This window comes from Nomascus leucogenys, chromosome 22a (genome assembly GCF_006542625.1).
Source record: "Nomascus leucogenys isolate Asia chromosome 22a, Asia_NLE_v1, whole genome shotgun sequence".
Classification (NCBI taxonomy): Eukaryota; Metazoa; Chordata; class Mammalia; order Primates; family Hylobatidae; genus Nomascus; species Nomascus leucogenys.
In genome coordinates this window covers 3493990-3512961 of record NC_044402.1, presented here as the reverse complement: position 1 = coordinate 3512961, position 18972 = coordinate 3493990, and the positions used below count along the sequence as shown (strand labels likewise).

The 18972-nt window shown below is 43.4% G+C and overlaps 1 protein-coding gene and 1 pseudogene across 3 annotated transcripts in view; one reads left to right on the top strand and one right to left on the bottom strand.

The window, feature by feature from the left end:
• The window catches only part of TECPR2 (tectonin beta-propeller repeat containing 2), a 140162-nt gene that overhangs the window by 9376 nt on the left and 111814 nt on the right, over positions 1 to 18972 (top strand). For all 3 annotated transcript variants that reach the window (XM_030804133.1, XM_030804134.1, XM_030804135.1), the window contains exon 2: positions 4399 to 4689. In XM_030804133.1, coding sequence (XP_030659993.1) covers positions 4471 to 4689 — 219 coding nt within the window. In that variant the 5' untranslated portion in view covers positions 4399 to 4470. The remainder of the gene's footprint in view (positions 1 to 4398; positions 4690 to 18972) is intronic.
• LOC115832729 lies at positions 1900 to 1981 on the bottom strand (annotated as a pseudogene).

Genomic DNA, 18972 nt, shown 5'->3' with positions numbered 1-18972 from the left:
CGATCTTGGCTCACCACAACCTCCGCCTTCTGGGTTCAAGCAATTCTCCTGCCTCAGCCTCCTAAGTGGCTGGGATTACAGGCATGCACCACCACACCCGGCTAATTTTGTATTTTTAGTAGAGACGGGGTTTCTCCATGTTGGTCAGGCTGGTCTTGAACTCCCAACCTCAGGTGATCCGCCCCCCCCAGTCTCCCAAAGTGCTGAGGTTTACAGGTGTGAGCCACCGCGCCCGGCCTTCTTTGTATTTTTCTATATTAACAAATTTTTGAAGCCGGGCATGGTGGTTCACACCTGTAATCCCAGCAAGTCTGGGCGTGGTTGCTCAAGCCTGTAATCCCAGCAGTTTGGGAGGCCAAGGTGGGTGGATCACCTGAGGTCAGGAGTTCAAGACCAGCGTGATCAACATGGTGAAACCCCATCTCTACTAAAAATACAAAAATTAGCCAGGCCTGGTGGCAGGCACCTGTAATCCCAGCTACTCGGGAGGCTGAGGCACAAGAATCACTTGAACCCGGGAGGCGGAGGTTGCAGTGAGCCAAGATCGTGCTACTGCACTCCAGCCTGGGCGACAGAGCAAGTCTCAAAAAAAAAGCAAATTTTTGATAGTGAGCATTTGTAACTGTTATAAAAAGAAACCTTTATTTTTAAAAAGTTAAATAAATTATGGCACATCAATGTATGTATGAGTATGTATGTATGCACTCTTTAAGGAAACAAAGCCTTTCACTATTTCTGTGCCTTGGAAAGAAGAATGAGAAGTTTCTGCATCCATGAAGTGGAGGTAACATTCATGTCTAATGTTTAGGGATTGCAAGAAAAAAAAAACTGGAAGTAACTATGATGCCTACTTCATGTTTTTTTTTTTCTTCCCTCTTTTTGGTGGGGATTTAATGGGTTCGTGTGCTAAGAACAGTTTGTATTAAGTACAGACGGTTTTCAACTTACAAGGTTTCAACTTACGATTTTTTGACTTTAAGATTGAGCGAAAAGGATACCATTCAGTAGAAACTGTATTTCCAGTAACCATACAACCATTCTGTTTTTCACTTTCAATATGGCATTAAATAAATTACATGAGATATTCAACACTTTGTGATAAAATAGGCTTTGGTTAGATGATTTTGCCCAGTTGTAGGCTAACGTTAAGTATTCTAAGCACATTTAAGTTAGGCTAGGCTAAGCTAAGATGTTCGGCAGGTTAGGTGTATTAAATGTGTTGTGACTTATATTTTCAGCTTATGATGGTTTTATTGGGACGTAACCCCATTGTAAGTTGAGGAGCATCTGTAAAAACATTAGCTATGCCCATTATTATTACTGCAAAAGAGGGTGGATTGGGTTCTTAAGTATCACAGAGGAATGCAATTATTATTATTATTATTATTTACTTACCTTTAAGAAAGTTCTCATACATTGATATATTCTGCCTGTGTTGGCTATTGTGACTATCAGATGAAATGGGAATCTAAGGCTGGGCGCGATGGCTCACACCTGTAATCCCAGCACTTTGGGAGGCTCAGGTGGGCAGATCATGAGGTCAGGAGTTCGAGACTAGCCTGGCCAATATGGTGAAACCCCCGTCTCTACTAAAAAATATAAAAATTATCCGGGTTTGGTGGCACACGCCTGTAGTCCCAGCTACTCGGGAGGCTGAGGCAGAAGAACCCAGGAGGCGAGTGTTGCAGTGAGCTGAGATCACACTACTGCACTCCAGCTTGAGGAACAGAGCGAGATTCCATCTCAAAAAAAAAAAAAAATAGAATCTAAAAATGCTTGGAAAACTGGATATGCTATACAGATTTAGAGAATTATTATTCCAGCGTTGAATTGGGGTCATATTGAAGAAAAAATGATATTTTGCTGCTCTTGCATTCAATTTTTTAGAATTTTATATTTAATATTTTTTCTTTTGCTCTATACAATCAGAGAAACTTCTCTAGTAATGAACTATAGAAATGATCCCAGAAAGCACAGCCTTTGTTCTTCCGTTCTTGTCACTCATTCCTTCCTTGCATATTTTCCTTTTATTTATTTATTCATTTAAGAGACAGTGTCTCACTCTGTCACTTAGGCTAGAGTGCAGTGACACAGTCATAGCTCACTGCAGCCTCAAATTCCTAGGCTCAAGTGATCTTCCTGGCGGGGCGCAGTGGCTCATACCTGTAATCCCAGCACTCGGGGAAGCCGAGGAGGAAGGATCACTTGAGCCCAGGAGTTGGAGACCAGCCTAGGCAACATAGTGAAACAGTCTCTATTTTATAAAATGAAATATTTGTTTTAAAAATGTGATCTTCCCACCTCAGCCTCATGAATAGCTAGGACTACAGGCATGCAACACCATGCCTGACTAATTTTTAAAAATATTTTTTGTTGAGGCGAGAGTCTTGCTATGTTGCCCAGGCTGGTTGTGAACTCCTGGTCGCAAGCAGTTCTCCCACCTTGGCCTCCCAAAGCACTAGGATTACAGGCATAAGCCACTGTTCCTGGGCCAAATTTTCTATTTCATCATTCATTCATTTATGCAACAAACACTTGCTGAATGCCTCTGATGTGCCTAGCCCTTTTCTCCCTGTGGGGAGAAGAGGGGTGAGTGAGGCAGATATGGGCTCTGCTGTTATGGGCCTTACAGACTAGTGTGTGTGTGTCGGGGTGGCAGACAGGCAGATAGCCAGTCAGAGAAAAGAAAGGAGATGTGTGGATAGGCCGGGCATGGTGGCTCACACCTGTAATCCAAGCACTTTGGGAGGCTGAGATGGGAGGATCTCTTGAGCCCAGGAGCTTGAGGCTGTAGTAGGCCATGATTGAGACCAGCCTGGGCAACATAGCGAGACCTCATCTCTACAAAATAATTTAAAAATTAGCCAGGCATGGTGGCATATTCCTGTAGTCCCAGCTACATGGGAGGTGGAGGCAGGAGGTTCACTTGAGCCCAGGAGTTTGAGGCTTCAGTGAGCCATGATCTTGCTACTGCTCTCCAGCCTGGGTCACAGAGTGAGACTGTATCTCAGAAAGAAGAAGAAGAAGAAGGAGGAGGAGGAGGAAGAGGAGGAGGAGGAGGAGGTGGAGGAGGAGGAGGTGGAGGAGGAGGAGGGGGAGGAGGGGGGGGAGGGGGAGGCTATGTAGAGGAAGTAAAACGGGGAGGTGACAGAGAGAACTCAGTAGGGGGAGGAGAAGTCAAGTACAGCCTCATGAAAGAGGGCACAATTGAGAAGGAGGAAGAGCTCAGTAGAGAAAGAACATTCCAAGTGGACGGAACAGCCAATGCAAGGGCCCCGGGGTGAGAATGAGCTGGATTAATTTGATCAGAAGAGGGATTGGAAGTTGGTCAGTCCACTATGTAGAAATAGAAAACCTACAGTTCAAAGAGACCATAAATCCATGATGCAAGAAGTTTCTATGAGAGGAGCTTGGAAGTCTCCATAGAACCTGAAGAGCTAGAATATCCCTCCAGGTATAATCAGGTACAGAGCATCTACCTGGACTGTTACAACCTGCCTGTCAGAGCTGTGACTGTGGTGTTGGCAAGAGCCTAGGACTTGGAGGGAAAAGACCTAGAGTCAAGTCTCGGCTGTTTGATCTTGAGTGAGTCTCATGACCCTCTGGCCCTCAGTCCCTTCTAAAAGTTAGGGATGATGCTACCTGCCTTATAAGGTAGGGTCAGGATTAAATGAGTGAGTGAGCACTTTGTGAAAGATGGCGTGCATGGAAGGGTTGCATATCTTTAGTAAGGGAAGCTTTGAAGCCAAAGTGTCAAGTGGGTGGGTCTCCATGTGGAACAGAGTGAGGTGCTGTGTGGCTGGACTCTGAGCTCTGCGGAGGCTGTGGGCATCCAACCAGGCCAGGGCGCCTGTTCTTCACCATCTCATTAACACAGCCAGCATATCTGCGTCTGAGATTGGCCCACTATTCTCCTACTAGAGTGTCTTTCCTCTCTCTTTTCCATATCCTGTCCAACCTGGTGGACTTAATAGTTCAGGATGTGTTCAGTGAAGCCATGTCTACACTCCCTCTAATCCCCACTGATCTCTCTCTCTTCTCATGAAAACCCACAAATTATCACCTCATTACTTGTGGATTTGTGTCTTTTCACTGTTTCATCTGCCTGCCTGTCTAGATCATAAGCCACTTGGGAGTAAGAACTGTTTTGTTTTTTGTATTCTTTCCACTCCTCCATGGCATTCACTGCAACATAAATCATAGAGGTCAGAACATACTGAAGTGCATTTTGAGTTAAAATGCTCAAAAGTGATCTTAGTGACACATGTTTACTTTCTCTGTTTATTTAAGCTCCAGCTATAATGTTTACCTGCCTAAAAGTTCCATGTTGCCATTATTAAAGATACTTCTTTTTGCCATGACTAGGCATTGAAAGGATTGTAATGCTTTGTTCTGTAGCCCCCAGGTTTCCCTAGATGACAAATAAACATTCCTTTTCCTGCGTGAAGATCGTCTGTGGAAACCTTGGCCATGGCATCGGTATCAGAGCCTGTTACATTCAGAGAGTTCTGCCCGTTGTACTATCTCCTCAATGCCATTCCGACAAAGATCCAGAAGGGTTTCCGCTCTATCGTGGTCTATCTCACGGCCCTCGACACCAACGGGGACTACATCGCGGTGGGCAGCAGCATCGGCATGCTCTATCTGTACTGCCGGCACCTCAACCAGATGAGGAAGTACAACTTTGAGGTGAGCCTTGCTTTGCTTTTCACCTGAGGGGGCACGAGCCATAGCTGACGCTTAACATGCTTGTGTTCTAGGATGAGATCATTTACTTCTGATTTGCCAGAATATGGCCTTAATACCTCACCCAAACAATACTTTAAAACCATCTTCAGCTGAAGTGGAATATAACTAAAAACATTGGTGTTTTTAACTTTTTCCTGCCTCCAAAAATCTAACATCACTTTATTTATTTATTTGAGACAGAGTCTCGCTCTGTCGTCCAGCCTAGAGTGCAGTGGGACAATCGTAGCTCATTGTAGCCTCAAACTCCTGGGCTCAAGTGATCCTTTTGCTTCAACTTCCTGAGTAGCTAGGACCACCGGGATGACTGCCACAGCCAGCTAATTTTTGTTTTGTTTTGTCTGTAGAGACATGGTTTCACTATGTTGCCCAGGCTGGTCTTGAACTCCTCGGCTCAAGCAGTCCTCCTGCCTTGGCCTCCCAAAGTGCTTGGATTACAGTCATGAGCCACCACACCTGGCCTAACATCACTTTAAAAGAGAACATCACCTGAGGTCAGGAGTTCTAGACCAGCCTTGACTAATACGGTGAAACTCTGTCTCTACTAAAAATACAAAAATTAGCTGGGTGTGGTGGCATGCACCTGTACTCCCAGCTACTCAGGAGGCTGAGACAGGAGAATTGCTTGAATCTGGGAGATGGAGGTTGCAGTGAGCCAAGATCACACCACTGCACTCCAGCCTGGGTGACAGAGTGAGACTCCATCTTAAAAAAAAGGAAGAAAGAAAAAAAGAGAATATTTTAGTATTTAAAACTTACTACAACACTTTGAAAGCAGACATTTTTTTTCCTAAGTGTTTACAGGAGCAGGCACATGCCTGTTTTTCAAAGTTTTGAATAATCTCTAGTTCTTCTCTTGAAATTATGATGAAAAAAGGATTTATATGAATATTGGCTCATTGCCAGAATATGCACCTCTTAGCGGAGCTGAGGTCTCTTCTATAGCATTGGGATCCTGACCAATCTGTTTCTGCAGTGCTGTGGACTCAGGCATTTCTGTGTATTGTAGATATCGGTGGAGATGTTATTTGACCGTGTTGTGGCTGGCACCAACTATTGGTGAACTGTAATGTAATTCACCCACTTAGTCAATATCTGTAGTTTATTGAGTACATCACTTTTGTGAGAGACTCAAAGTTGACTGAGTTGTGGCTTCCACCACATGGGACTCTATTCTGTCCGTGATTAGGGGGCTTTTATGGACCAAGATACAGGTTTTGTATCTAAGAGAAATGTTTACAAATACTTGTGTTTTAATCAATATTCAATATATTAAAGTTTTAATTTAAAACATGACTAACTTAAGCCTCTGTGCTCATTTTAAAATAATAAAAATGGTTAGTACACATACAGCCCTTTCTATGTGCCAGACATTATTCTTTAAAAATATATATTTTAAATTTTTTAAAACATTATTTTTTCCTTCTCACTATGCTTCTTGGACAGACATATGTTAACTCATTTTATCCTCACAAAAACTCTTTGAGGCAGATGTTATTATGATCTTCCTCATTTACTAAGGAGACAGCTGGTGAAGAGAGGGTAGGTGACTTGCCTGAGGTTGGCTGGTAGTAAATGGCAGCACCGTCATGTGAACTTGGGCAGACTGTCTCTAGGGTCTGTATTAATTTTTTTTTTTTTTTTGAGACGGGGTTTCACTCTATTGCCCAGGCTGGAGTGCAATGACATGATCTCGGCTCACTGCAACCTCCACCTCCCAGGTTCAAGCAATTTTCCTGCCTCAGCCTCCAGAGCAGCTGGGATTACAGGCACCCGCTATCACACCCAGCTAATTTTTGTATTTTTAGTAGAGACGGTATTTCACCATGTTGGCCAGGCTGGTCTCGAACTCCTGACGTCAGGTGATCCATCTGCCTCAGCCTCCCAAAGTGCTGTGATTACAGGCGTGAGCCACCACATCTGCCCGTGTATTAATATTTTTTGTATAGAAAATAGAACTACTGCTATTTCCCTTTGAGTAATAGCTCATGGATTTGACTGATCAAATTCCCCAAACATTTACAACCATTACATAATCTTTCAAACTGTAGTTAGGAGTTTAATAGTCTGAAATCTCTCAAATGCTTCAAACACTTATAAGGAAGACTCGTGAATCCAACGATGAACCCCAACAAGATCAAAGAAATCCATGCACAGAGGCATCCTAGTCACACTGCTAAAGATCACAATCTTAAAAATAGCCAGAGAACAATGACATATTACCTGTAGAGGAACAATGATTGAAATGACTGTGGATTTCTCATCAGAAACTGTATTAGCCCGTTCTCACGCTGCTATGAAGAAATACCCAAGCCTGTCTAATTTATAAAGGGAAGAGGTTTTATTGACTCACAGTTCCGCATGGCTGGGGAGGCCTCAGGAAACTTGCAGTCATGATGGAAGGCACCTCTTCACAGGGCTCACTGTCACGAGAACAGGAGGGGGAAACCATGCCCATGACTCAATTATCTCTACCTGGTCCCTCCTACGACATATGGGGATTATGGGAACTACAATTCAAGATGAAATTTGGGTGAGGACACAGCCAAACCATATCAGAAACAATGGAAGCTGGAAGACAGTAGCATTTTTTTGGTTTTTTGTTTTTGTTTTGTTTTGAGACGGAGTCTCGCTCTGTCTCCCAGGCTAGAGTGCAGTGGTGCAATCTTGGCTCACTGCAACCTCCGCCTCCTGGGTTCAAGCGATTCTCATGCCTCAGCCTCCAGAGTAGCTGGGACTACAGGTGCCCGCTACCACGCCCGGCTAATTTTTTTGTATTTTTAGTAGAGACGGGGTTTCACCATGTTCGCTAGGATGATTTCGATCTCCTGACCTCGTGATCCGCCCGCCTCGGCCTCCTAAAGTGCTGGGATTACAGGCTTGAACCACCACACCCAGCTTGTTTTTTTTTGTTTTTTCCGGCAGAGTTTCGCTCTTGTTGCCCAGGCTGGAGCACAGTGATGCGATCTCGGCTCACTGCAACCTCTGCCTCCCGGGTTCAACAATTCTCCTGCCTCAGCCTCCCTTGTAGCTGGGATTACAGGCACACGCCACCACGCTCAGCTAATTTTTCTATTTTTAGTAGAGACGGGGTTTCACCGTGTTGTCCAGGCTGGTCTCAAACTCCTGATGTCAGGTGATCCACTTGCCTTGGCCTCCCAAAATGCTGGGATTACAGCTGTGAGCCACTGCGCCTGGCCGATAGTAGCACATTTTTAAAGTGGCTGAGATCCCAGGCATGGTGGCTCACACCTGTAATTCCAGAACTTTGGGAGGCTGAGGCAGGTGGATCACTTGAGGTCGGGAGTTCAAGACCAGCCTGGCCAACATGGCGAGAGCCCCATCTCTACTAAAATTATAAAAATTAGCCGGGAGTGGTGGCTCATACCTGTAATCCCAGCTACTCAGAAGGCTGAGGCATGAGAATCGCTTGAATCCGGGAGGCAGAGGCTGCAGTGAGCTAAGATCGTGCCAGTGCACTCCAGCCTGGGCGACAGAGTGAGACTCCATCTGAAAAATAAAATAAAGTTCTGAAATAATTGTCAGCCCAGAATTCTTTACTCAGTGAAAATACCTATCAAGAAAGAAGGTGAAATGAAAGTATTATCAGATGAAGTAAAACTTAAGAGGGTTTGTTGCCAGCCGACCTGCTCTAAAGTCATTGTTAAATGAAGTTCTTTAGACAGAAGGGAACTTTGTACATCAAGAATGAAGAATAGTAAATACCTGGGTAATAAATACAATAGATGATTTTTCCCCTATTGAGTTCTTTAAAATATATTTGACAGTTGGAAACAAAAATTATAACTGATCAAGTTTTAACGGATGTAGATGTAGTAATATCTAAGACAAGTACAACAAAAGTAAGGGAGAGTAAGGTATCCTATACATTTGTACATTCTTGAAGAGGTACAATATTGATTCTAAGTAGATTTTGAAAAATTATGTTTAGGCCGGGCACGGTGGCTCATGCCTATAATCCCAGCACTTTGGGAGGCTGAAGCGGGTGGATCACAAGGTCAGGAGATCGAGACCATCCTGGCTAACATGGTGAAACCCTGTTTCTATTAAAAATACAAAAAATTAGCTGGGCGTGGTGGTGGGCGCCTGTAGTCCCAGCTACTCGGGAGGCTGAGGCAGGAGAATGGTGTGAACCTGGGAGGTGGAGATTGCAGTGAGCCAAGACTGCGCCACTGCACTCCAGCCTGGGCGACAGAGCGAGATTCTGTCTCAAAAAAAAAAAAAAAAGAAAAAAGAAAAATTACGTATATATGTATTGTAATCCCTAGAGCAACGATGAGGTAGATGTATCAAAATGAAATTTCAAAAAATGTTGAAACAACTCACAGGAGAGCAGGAAAGAGGAAACAGGAAGGTAAAACAGAAAGAACAGACAGAAAACAAATAAAATGATAGACCTAAATCCAAATATACCAATAGTTACGTTAAATGCAAATGATCTAAATAGGTCTGTTAAAAGACAGAAATTGTCAGGATGGGTATAAAATGATGAATCAACTGTATGTTGTCTGTAAGAAATTCAATTCAAATATAATGATATAGGTAGGCTGAAAGTAAAAAGATGGAAGAAGATACCTCATGTAAACACTAATCAATGGAAAGTTGGAGTGGCAGCCTGGTATGGTGGCTCATGCCTGTAATACCAGCACTTTGGGAGGCTGAGGCGGGTGGATCATATGACGTCAAGAGTTCGAGACCAGCCTGGCCAACATGGTGAAATGCCATCTCTACTAAAAATAAAAAAATTAGCCAGGCATGGTGGTGGGCTCCTGTAATCCCAGCTACTTAGGAGACTGAGGCAGGAGAATTGCTTGAACCCGAGAGGCAGAGGTTGCAGTGAGCCAAGATTGCGCCATTGCACTCCAGCCTGGGCAATAAGAGTGAAACTCTGTTTAAAAAAAAAAAAGAAAGTTGGAGTGACTGTATTAATATCAAGGTTTTCTTCTGTGTGAGGAAATAACCAGGGATAAAAAAGGCCTTACATAATAACAGATTAGTTCACAAAGAAGACACAGCCATCCTACATGTATATGTCCCTTAACAACAGAGCTTCACACAATACATGAAGCAGAAATGGACAAATCTGCAATTACATGTGGAGACTTCAATATTCCTCTCTCAATAATAGAAGTAGTAGACAGAAAACCCAGGATATAGAAGAACTGAACAACACCATCAGCCAACTTGGTCTAATTCACATTTATAGAACACTCTGCCCAACAGCAGCTGAACAAGTGCACATGGAACATTCATCAATATAGACCATGTCCTGAGTTAGAAAACATACCTCAACACATTTAGACTAGACTAGGCTTTCCAGGCTCTTGTGTTTTACTTTGTTTTTTCACTTTTCTTTAAAATATAATTTACACAAAGTTTGCAAATCTTTTTTTTTTTTTTTTGAGACGGAGTTTTGCTCTTGTTGCCCAGGCTGGAGTGCAATGGCACGATCTCGGCTCACTGCAACATCTGTCCCCTGGGTTCAAGTGATTCTTGCCTCAGCCTCCCAAGTAGCTGGGATTACAGGCGCCTGCCACCACTCCCAGCTAATTTTTTGTATTTTTAGTAGAGATGGGGTTTCACCATGTTGGCCAGGCTGGTCTCGAACACCAGAACTCAGGTGATCCACCCACCTCAGCCTCCCAAAGTGCTGGGATGACAGGCGTGAGCCACTGTGCCCGGCCTGCAAATCTTAATTGTACAATGTGATGAATTTATATGTGTATGCCTGTTTAATCACCCAGTTCAAGATACAGAACATTTCCAGCACCCCAGAAGATTCTCTTGTGCTATCTCCTAATCATTACCCCTCCCCAAGGTAACTATTCTGACTTGTAACACAGAGTAGTTTTGACTTCTACAGAGTAGTTTTGCTAGCTCCTTGGGTTTTAATTCACTATTAAGTAACCTCTGGCAGTAAGGTTTATATGCTTTAGTGGAATTTGGACTCCTTACTCAGGTTGCAGTTACAACCCAGTTTTCTTTTATAAAGCACATGTGTCTCATTGATCACCATTGTATTGTCTTTTTTTTTTTTTTTTTTTTTTTTTTTTTTTTTTTTTTTTTTTTTTGAGGCAGAGTCTCACTCTGTCACCCAGGCTGGAGTGCAGTGGAGCGATTCCGGCTCACTGCAATCTCCACCTCCTGGGTTCAAGTGATCCTCCTGCTTGTGCCTCCTGAGTAGCTGGAATTACAGGCACCCACCACCATGCCTGGCTAATTTTTGTATTTTTAGTAGAGACAGGGTTTTACCATGTTGGCCAGGCTGGATTCAAACTCCTGATCTCGAGTGATCCACTCGCCTCGGTGTCCTAAAGTACTGGGATTACAAGCGTGAGCCACTGTGCCTGGCCCCGTATTGTCTTTTAGAAAAACTATATAACTATTTAAATATTTTCAGTCACCAAACTAAAAAACAAATACTAAAGTTGAAGTTTATTGCTCCCCAGAATGAAACTACAAATTACATCTGATGGCCATTTTTACAGTTTAACCAATAATTAGTTCTCTGTTTATCATATTATCTTTGTTTTGTTTTCCTTTAACAGAATACCTAAGACTGGTAGTTGTTCTTTTCTTTTTTTTTGAGATGGAGTTTCGCTCTTGTTGCCTAGCCTGGAGTGCAATGGCGCAACCTCAGCTCACTGCGACCTCTGCCTCCCGGATTCAAGTGATTCTTCTGCCTCAGTCTCCCGAGTAGCTGGGATTACAGGCATGTGCCACCACGCCCGGCTAATTTTTGTATTTTTAGTAGAGACAGGGTTTCTCCATGTTGGCCAGGCTGGTCTAGAACTCCCGACCCCAGATGATCCACCTGCCCCAGCCTCCCAAAGTGCTGGGATTACAGGTGTGAGCCACTGCATCCGGCTGGAAGTTGTTTTTATTTTTTTATTATTTTTTATTTTTTTAAAGAGGTTTATTTGGCCCACAGTTCTGTAGCTGGAAAGTCCAAGATTGGGCGGCTGCATCTGGTGGGGACCTCATGCTGCTTCCACTCATGGTGGGAACTGGAAGGGGACCAGGTGTGTATCAAGAGATCACACGGTAGGCCGGGCATGGTGGCTCAGGCCTGTAATCCCAGCACTTTGGGAGGCCGAGGCAGGCAGATCACGAGGTCAGGAGTTTGAAATCAGCCTGGACAACATGGTGAAACCCCATCTCTACTAAAAATAGAAAAATTAGCCAGGCATGGTGGCCCACGCCTGTAATCCCAGCTACTCAGGAGGCTGAGGCAGGAGAATCGCTTGAACCCAGGAGGCGGAGATTGCAGTGAGCCAAGATTGCACCACTGCACTCCAGCCTGGGTGATGGAGCAAGACTCTGCCTCAAAAAAAAAAAAAAAAAAAAAAAAAAATATATATATATATATATTTATATATATCTCACATGGCAAGAGAGGGAAGCAAGACAGGAACCAAGGATGCCAGACTCGTTTTCTTTTCCTTTCCTTTTTTTTTTTTTTTTTTTGAGACAGAGTTTCACTCTTGTTGCCCTGGCTGGAGTGCAATGGTGCAGTCTCGGCTCACTGCAACCTCTGCCTCCTAGGTTCCAGCAATTCTCCTGCCTCAGCCTTCCAAGTAGCCAGGACTACAGGTGTGTGCCACCACATCTGGCTAATTTTTGTATTTTTAGTAGAGACAGGGTTTCACCATGTTGGCCAGGCTGGTCTCAAACTCCTGACCTCACGTGATGCGCCTGCCTCAGCCTCCCAAAGTGCTGGGATTACAGGCATGAGCCACAGCACCCAGCTCTTTTTCTTTTAGTATGGAGTGCTTCACAAATTTGTGTGCCGTCCTTGTGCAAGGAAGCCAGACTCTTTAACAACCTGCTGTCTTGGAAACTAATCCAGTCCTTGGAGAGAGAGCACTCATTCACCCACGAGGAGGGCATTAATCTATTCATGAGGGATCTACCCCCATGGCCCAAACACCTCCCACTAGGCCCCACCTCCCAGCACTGCCACTTTGGGGATCAAACTTCAACATAAATTTTGGCAAAGACAAACCACATCTAAACCATAGCAGATGCGATAAGTCGCGTGAGCTTTGAAGGAAGGTGACATGGTAGAACATCATCCACAGGCTCTATCAGAGTTTGATGGAACAGCATCCACAGGCTCTACCAGAGATTGATGGAAGCTGGTACAAATTAAGATTGATGGAAGCTGGTACAAATTACTGGATCCAGCAACATAGAAGGGGACTCTGGGAGAATCCCATGTAAAGATTTTAGCTAGTCTGGGCATGGTGGCACACACCTGTAATCCCAGCACTTTGGGAGGCCGAGGCGGACAGATAGCTTGAGCTCAGGAGTTCGAGACTAGCCTTGGCAATACAGCAAGACCCCCATCTCTACAAAAGAATACAAAAATTATTCAGGTGTGATGGCGTGTACCTGTGGTCCCGGGCTACTCAGGAGGCTCAGGTGGGAGGATCATTTGAGCCCAGGAGGTCGAGGTTGTAGTGAGCCGAGATCGAGCCACTGCACCCTAACCTGGGCAACAAAGTGAGACCCTGCCTCAAAAAAAAAAAAAAATTTAGCTAGTTATCCTTTAAATGTATTTCACCCATACATGCATATGCCTACTGTGTACCTACAAAAACTTTTTAAATCTAAAATATTAACATTTGGAAAAAAATGTATTTTGCTGGGGCCAAAATCCATACTTGGTAGCCCTGAGTATCAACGGCATTTTTTGAGCGCCCATTGTATATAGGATATCAAACTTATAATTGTGGAGAATCACAAGGGAGGTATAAAATAAAATTTCTTGTCCAGGCACGGTGGCTCATGCCTATAATCCCAGCACTTTGGTAGGCCAAGGCAGGCAGATCATTTTGAGCTCAGGAGTTTGAGACCAGCCTGAGCAACATGGCAAAACCCCATCTCTAGTAAAAATATAAAAATTGCCTGGGCGTGGTGGCGGGCACCTGTAATCCCAGCGACTCAGGAGGCTGAGGCTGGAAAGTCGCTTGAACCCAGGAGGCGGAGGTTGCAGTGAGTAGAGATTGCGCCACTGCACTCCAGCCTGCGCGACAGAGCAAGACTCTGTCTCAAAAATAAAATAAAAAAATTTTTTTGGCAAGAATGTAGAATTTAGAGTTAGAAGATTTAGAGCTTGGAAACAAAGCTGTATACCTATATGTAAACACATAGGAAAAGGTCTGAAGGAATTTTCACAATGATTACTTAACTCTAGGTAGGGATTAAGAATGGGATGGGCTGAGGGAGGAAGAGTGAAAGGGAATTATGTATTTTTTTAACTTTACTGAGGAATTACTGGAAATTTTTGGTACATATTACACACATAAACACAACAACACAAAGATTTGTTTTGAGCTTTGGCTGCCAGTTATTAGTGGTTTAACCCCAGAGATGAATTAAATATTTATGTTGTTGTTGTTGCTGTCATTTTCATCATGAGAGCTGGCTGGGTCTTAGAATCATTTGGTACAATCCCCACTTTTTATAGATAAAGAAATTCTAAGATTCCTGCTTCAAGGCACATATCTCTGATTGCCTAACCATTGTGCTTACTTCCTGTGAGTGGAGGCAGGCCCTCCGTGCAGTCTGTGGATTTCAAGGATATGGAATACAGATGCATGGTCTCTTTGGAACGTCCAAGTCGAAAGTTAAAGATGCATTAAATAGTTTAGGGAAAATCTAAGATTTTATGGAAGATAAATTAAAAGTTTATGCTCGAATAAATCCATGTATGGCATGATTGAAAGATTATGTTTTTAAATGAAGTTATGTTTCCTAAAGAGGAAAGCAGACCTTTTCTGTGGTAAATATAGCCTGGCATGTGTTTTCCAGAATAGTGCTTTGGAAACCATTTTTTTCTACAGAAGTTAGTGGGAGAGGGCAGATGGAAACACAGATTCTTCCTACCTAGTGCCAAAAGCACTGAGAAAATGTTGCAAGGAGCTAATAACAAAAATGTTAGAAATGTGTTCAATATATAGGTCTGACATGTGTAAGCATAGACCAAAAAGACTACTTGACCTGAGTTTCTAATGTTCTGTTTTGAAGTTAAACATATGATCCCTTTTCCTTAGCATTCAACAAGCTAATGAGATTTCATGGATTTGCCTTCAGAGCTGTCTTTTTTTTTTTTTTGAGACGGAGTCTCGCTCTGTCGCCCAGGCTGGAGTGCAGCGGTGCTATCTCGGCTCACTGCAAGCTCCGCCTCCCGGGTTCACGCCATTCTCCTGCCTCAGACTCCCGAGTAGCTGGGACCACAGGCGCCCGCCACCACGCCTGGCTAATTTTTTGTATTTTTAGTAGAGACAGGGTTTCACCGTGTTAGCCAGGATGGTCTCGATCTCCTGACCTCGTGATCCGCTCGCCTCAGCCTCCCAAAGTGCTGGGATTACAGGCGTGAGCCACCACACCCAGCTGGGTGGTTGCAGTTTTAAATAGCATTCCAGGGAAGGTCTGACTGAGAAGGTGACAGTTGAACAGAGGCGTAAAGAGCATGACCAACACACCATGCTGACATGTCTGTATTCCAAGAAGACGGAAGGGAAAGGCCCTGAGCCTGAAACATGTCTTGGATATTTCGCATTCAGAAAAGTCATCCTTCAGAATGTTACAAGTGTTTCATTGGCTTATACTGTATAGACATATTTTAAAGAGGTGCAGAAAGGAGAGTTTTTGTCTCACCATAGCAGCCAAGGTGCATTTGCCCAGTGCCTTCCATTGTCTTTCCCTATGGGAGTAACTTTTAGGTCCAGTGATGAGGAGCCTGTGATGTCTGTGTTCTGGTTTGTTGATAACATTACCATACAGGGCTTCACTGGTGTCCTTCTTAGCATGGATTGCTTCTATTCATCGGTTGCTGGAAAATTTGCATTCAAATGTTTTTAACAGTGACTCTTAGGGAAAAAAAATACATTTTATTAGATGTCCATTCTCCCTAAATTTACCTAAGTTCAACTGAATTCCAATAGGTTTTTTTTAATGTTAATTTAAAAAAACAAGCTGGCCAGGTGTGATGGCTCACGCCTGTAATCCCAGCACTTTGGGAGGCCAAGGTGGGCGGATCACAAAGTCTGGAGATCAAGGCCATGGGGCTAACATGGTGAAACCCCATCTGTACTAAAAATACAAAAAATTAGCCGGATGAGATGGCAGGCGCTTGTAGTCCCAGCTACTCGGGAGGCTGAGGCAGGAGAATGGCGTGAATCCAGGAGGCGGAGCTTGCAGTGAGCCAAGATTGTGCCACTGCACTCCAGCCTGGGCAACAGAGCAAGACTCCATCTCAAAAAAAAAAAAAAAAAAAATTAGCCAGGCGTGGTGGCATGTGCCTGTAGTCCCAGCTACTCAGGAGGCTGAGGCAGGAGAATTGCTTGAACCTGGGAGGTGGAGGTTGCAGTGAGCCAAGATTGTGCCACTGCACTCCAGCCTGGGCAACAAGAGTGAAATTCCATCTCAAAAATAAATAAATAAATAATAAAAATACAAAAATTAGCCAGGTGTGGTGGCACACACCTGTAATCCCAGCTACTTGGGAGGCTGAGGCAGGAGAATCATTTGAACCTGGGAGGCAGAGGTTGCAGTGAGCCGAGATTATGGCACTACACTCCAGCCTGGGTGACAGAGCAAGTCTCCGTCTTAATAAATAAATAAATAAAAATGATAAGCTGATTAAAAAATGCATATGAAATTGTAGGGGTGGAATAGTCATACTAGTGGAAAAGAGGAAGCAAATGGGAGAAGTTGCTATTAGGTAACAAGACTTATAAAGCTTTAGTAATTAAGGGAGTGTGGTATTAGCACAAGAAAATATACATAGATCACTGGAATAGATTAGAGAAGTCAGAAGAGCAACATGTATATGGATACTTGAGTAATTGCAAAGGTGATACGACAAAGTCTATTTCAGTAAATGGTTCAGGACAGTTGGATATGAATGGGAAGAAAAATGAAACTGGATCCCTACCTCACTTCATATGGTGGTTATTTTGAGCACTTTAAAGTGTTAATGCCACTGCCTCTTGACTGCTGAGACTCTGCTGGCAGTGTAATTGTTTCCTTTACCAGGAATTTGCCTTGTCTCTTTCTCCTTAAGATCTTCTCTAATGATAGAGTCCCTGGCTTTAGGCTTCTTCCTTCAACTTCAGTGGATATTCCCTACTTGTTTTGTCCTATGGAGTTAAGAAAATTATTCCAGAAAAGCAGATACCTTTGTTTAACTTCCGGATCATTAAAAAGTTGTATTAGTATTCAAACATTAAACAATTGTTCTTTGTTAGTAAAAGGAGGAAAATGGTGAAACCATTCTTAATAATTGCATGAATTCGTTTTTGGTCTTAAATATTTCAAAATATTTCAGATCAATTGTTTGGTATGCTAGTGGTTTCTACTGAAGGTTAAGCTTTGACCTACTAAAAGCAGCTCATAAAGAAAGCTTTGTCAGACATCAGTTCCCATGAACCTGCTCACAAAGAACACTTTTTCCCAATGTAGTTTTGTCTTCTGTATGAAAGGAAAACTGCCTGCCAAGGAGGCTAAGAAGGTTAGCTGAATGCTGTTGTAATGGTGAGATGTTTGTCCAGAAAACCGTTCCTGACACCTTTCAAATCAAAAGCCTTTTTTTTTTTCCTTAAACTTTTTGATTGCTGGATTTCTGTTTGAGGAAGTTATGTTGCTACAATGAGGGTAGCAATAAATGCCTCCTGGGAAGTTGGAAATGAAGGAAAAGGAGAGTTAAACACAATAGATGAGATCAGAAATGGGCAAAGTTGTCTTAAAGAGACAGAATGGCTCCCTAGAATAAGACTGAATTGTCCCCAGATCAAAACAAGAAGAGAATGTGTGTGGCAGAAGGAAGAAAGTGGACTCTACGCTGTGTTAGTTAGGAAAACCAGAAATTGGGCCAAATTGCCTGTTTAGTGGGAGAGATAGCTTTTGAGAGCTGTGATCCCGCTGGTGTGGCTGGCTCTGGGCAGATATTTGTATCTGAAATGACTCATGCTGTGGGACCCTTCCTGAGATCTAACACTTACAGTGGTTTGATCAGAAATTGCACCATGCTTGCCAAGCAACTTTTGGACTAAAAGTTGCTGCCCACGTATATCAGGGGAAGAATATATATATATAGTACCTATCTTAGCATCTGATTTGTATGACCATTACTTCAATGTAAAATAGTAAATTGGCTTTCCAGCTTAAACTTCAATTTCTTATATATTATATGATCATGAGACAACCTCCCTGGGCTGATCAACAGCAGGATGCTAAAAAGATTGAGTATCTGAGTCAGGAAGGTAGAGGGCCAGACCCTACATGTAGCTAATTCACCATGGTGAATCTGCATGCTAGGTAAAACTATAGGTTTGTTTTTTGTTTTTTGAGATAGATTCTCGCCCTGTTGCCCAGGCTGGAGTGCAGTGGCATGATCTCAGCTCACTGCAACCTTTGCCTCAGGGTTCAAGAGATTCTCCTGCCTCAGCCTCCCAAATAGCTGGGATTACAGGTGTGCACCACCACGCCCAGCCAAATTTTTGTATTTTTAATAGAGACGGGAGTTTCACCATGTTGGCTAGGCTGGTCTCGAACTCCTGACCTCAAGTGATCCGCCCACCTCGGCCTCCCAAAGTGCTGGGATTACAGGCATGAGCCACTGCACCCAGAATTTTCTATTTCTTCTTTTTTTTCATTTCCTACTGAAACCCCTTTTTTTGTTTGTTTTTTGTTTTGTTTTGTTTTAGACAGAGTTTTGCTCTTGTTGCCCAGGCTGGAGTGCAATGGTGTGATCTTGGCTCACTGCAACCTCCGCCTCCCGTGTTCAAGTGATTCTCCTGCCTCAGCCTCCCAAGTAGCAGGGATTACAGGTGCTTGCCACCACACCCAGCTAATTTTTTTGTATTTTTAGTAGAGACGGGGTTTCACTATGTTGGCCAGGCTGGTCACGAACTCCTGACCTCAGGTGATTCACCCACCTCAGCCTCCCAAAGTGCTGGGATTACAGGCATGAACCACCGCGCCCAGCTGAGAACCCAATTATGTGTAGCTTGGACCTTTATGTTCTCTCTTCTATGTCTCTAAACTTCTCTTTCATGTTTTTAATCTTTTCATCTCTTTGTTGCATGGTAGGTAATTTCCTTAGATCTGTCATCTAGTTCAATACTGTTTTTTCCAGCTGTGACTAATTTGCTATTTATTCCACCCAGTGACATTTTAAATTCTCTTGGATTTTTT